This window comes from Arachis ipaensis, chromosome B05 (assembly GCF_000816755.2).
Source record: "Arachis ipaensis cultivar K30076 chromosome B05, Araip1.1, whole genome shotgun sequence".
NCBI classification, from domain to species: domain Eukaryota; kingdom Viridiplantae; phylum Streptophyta; class Magnoliopsida; order Fabales; family Fabaceae; genus Arachis; species Arachis ipaensis.
In genome coordinates, this window is record NC_029789.2 from 67,495,196 (window position 1) to 67,498,067 (window position 2,872).

General features: G+C 37.9%; 1 protein-coding gene across 1 annotated transcript; it reads right to left on the reverse strand.

The window, feature by feature from the left end:
* LOC107640685 lies at window positions 1,374-2,084 on the reverse strand. The gene has a single exon (XM_016344189.1). The coding sequence runs from the start codon at window positions 2,082-2,084 to the stop codon at window positions 1,374-1,376; it is 711 nt and encodes a 236-aa protein (XP_016199675.1).

Consider the following 2,872-nt stretch of genomic DNA (forward strand, 5'->3'; position numbering starts at 1 on the left):
TAATTAACCTTAATCTATAAGTTCTAACCAACTTACCAAACTAGTTGATAAAAGGCTAGCTTTAATGGAAACAAGAATCAACTAACTTCCCAAGAATTATCACTAAATATTGGACATTATAGCTCTAGTAATCCATAAACTCATTTCCCCCAAGCCAAGGGGTGGAAATTACCCCATAATCAAAAATGGCATTTCATCAAACACATAGAGGGCATAAACATAAAACATGGCTAAATTGGTAAATTAATAAAAGTTATGAACCATAAATGATCAAAATCAATAAAGGCAACTCAAGCAAACATATAAAAGCCATCAAACATCAAATTAAACAACTAGGAATCCAAAATTGCAAGACTATGTAAATATGAACAAAGGAGATGAAAATAAAAGCAAGTGTAGAACAAGTAATGTAATTAAAGGGAAATTAAAGAAATACATACAATGCAATTGCTATAATCCAAAATCAAACTTAAAGTAAAAAATGCTACAAACCCTAATTAAACCTAAGAGAGAATTTCCTAATCTACACTACTCCTACTCCTACTATGTGTTTTTCCTATTCTAAGATGGCTCTCCTTGCTATGTGTTGTTGCTCCCCTAATATAGCCTCTTGAACCAGCCTTTAGCACTTCTGAAATGGGCCTAGAGACCCCTAAAACCATGCAGCACGTGACTTTTTAATGGAGGCATGCGCTGGGACCTGTGCGGACGCATAGATGTGTGCGTCCGCACACTTCACTGAATTTCCACCTGTGCGTACGCACAGAAGGTTGTGCGCATGCACGCATGCTGATTTCCTCCTTGTGCGTGCGCACGCATCCTTGTGCACACGCACGCATGGCTGTGTGCTTTTCCTTTGTTTTCTTCATATTTTCCCCCTTTTTGCGTGCTTTCTTCCACTTCTACCAACCCATTCTTGCCTCTAGAACCTGAAATCACTCAACAAATATATCACGGCATTGAATGGAATAAAACTGGGATTAAATTGCTCAATTTAAGCATAAAAATGCATGTTTTCACATTTAAGCTCTATTTAGAGAGAAAACACAAAAGTATGCTATTACGGTGTTTAAGTGTAGGTTTAAGTGATGAAATCCACTCAAAGCAAGCTAAAATATATTGGAAAATATGGAATCATCATTGCACTACTGGTTTAACATCTTCTTCAAGTGGAATTTTGTGTATATACATAGTAGGACTTATTCCCTTAAGGTCACTAATAGTCCATCCAATTGCTGTCTTCTGTTCCTTTAGCACCTTGATTAACGCCTCTTCACAAGTGTTCAATGAAGAATTAATGATCATAGGATATGCCTCAGAGTCTCCAAGGAAAGCATATTTTAGAGAAGGAGGTAGAGGCTTTAATTCAAGCTTTAGTGGTCCCTCATCCTTTGAAGGAATGTATGATGCTTCCTTGGTGGTGCTCTTTCTTTAATCTCACCAACTTCAACTTCGACAGAGGACGTAAGTGATTCATTAAGTTCTTCTTCTTCTAATGTCTCTTGCACCAATGGATCAATGATGTCAATTTTCATGCAATATGCGTAATCATTAGGATGCTGTAGAGCTTTAAACACATTGAGCACAATGTGTTCATCATTCACCCTCAATGTTAATTCACCTTTTTTAGCATCAATTAATGCTCTCCCTGTAGCAAGGAAAGGTCTCCCCAATATAATAGAGGCATTGCCATCCTCTTCCATATACAAGATGAGAAAATCTGCAGGGAATATGAACGTCCCCAACTTTACTAGTAAATTCTCAACAGCGCCTAAAGGAAGTTTAAGAGAACAGTCATCAAGTTGTAAAGAGATTTGGGTAGGTTTTACCTCTTCAATTTGAAGCTTGCGCATTAAGGATAATGGCATGAGATTGATACGAGCTCCAAGATCACACAAAGTCCTTTCAACAGTCACATCTCCAATGGTGCAAAGTATCATAAAGCATCCTGGATCTTTCAATTTCTCAGGGAGGTTCTTTTGAATAATGGCACTATACTCCTTGGTAACCACCACGCTTTCTTTCTCCCTCCAATTTCTTTTCTTGGAAATTAACTCCTTCATGAGCTTTGTATATAAGGGCATTTGTTCAAGAGCTTCAGCAAAAAGGATATTTATTTGGAACTTTTTGAAGACTTCCAGGAACTTAGAAAATTGTTGATCCTTGGCCTCTTTTTGCAATCTTTCAGGGTATGAAATTCTTGGCTTGTATTTAGGAACTTGGATATTCTCCTTTGGTGCATCCTTAGAGGCTTGAATTTATTTCTGTTAAGTGGAAGGTGTCACGTTCCCTTCTTGCAAATTATCACTCTTAGAAGCTTCTACTTTATTCTTTGCAACGTGAGTTTCATCTTCTTCCTTTCCTAGTACCATTCCACTTCTTACACTAATGTTTTTACATTCTTCTTTGGGGTTTGGGATAGTATCACTTGGAAACATTTGAATAGGTTTTGCTAATTGTTGAGCAATTTGGCCTACTTCCACTTCCAAATTTCTCAGTGAAGCTCCTTGATTCTTGAGGTTGGTCTTTGTATCCTCCATGAATGAGACAGTGGCTTGGGATAGCTTTTATAAGGCTAACTCAAGACTAGAAAGCCTTTGAGAATCTTGTTAAGTGGGTTGTATGGGAGGTGGTTGTTGGCGAGAATGGTTTTGAGGGTGGTTGTTTAGGTTTTGGTGGTAAGGATTGAAGGTGTTGATGGTTGTTTGTGAAATATTGGGCCTCTACTTTTATTTCCCGACCAAAAATTTGGGTGATTCTTCCACCCATGATTGTAAGTCTTGGAGAAGGGATCATTTTGAGGTGGCCTTGAAGAATTGCTGATGTAATTCACTTGCTCTAGAGAAGATTGACCATACTCTATGCCTTCACC

Coding starts and splice junctions, on each gene's coding strand:
- LOC107640685 (XM_016344189.1), bottom strand. CDS start 2,084: ATGCCCTTATATACAAAGCTCATGAAGGAGTTAATTTCCAAGAAAAGA.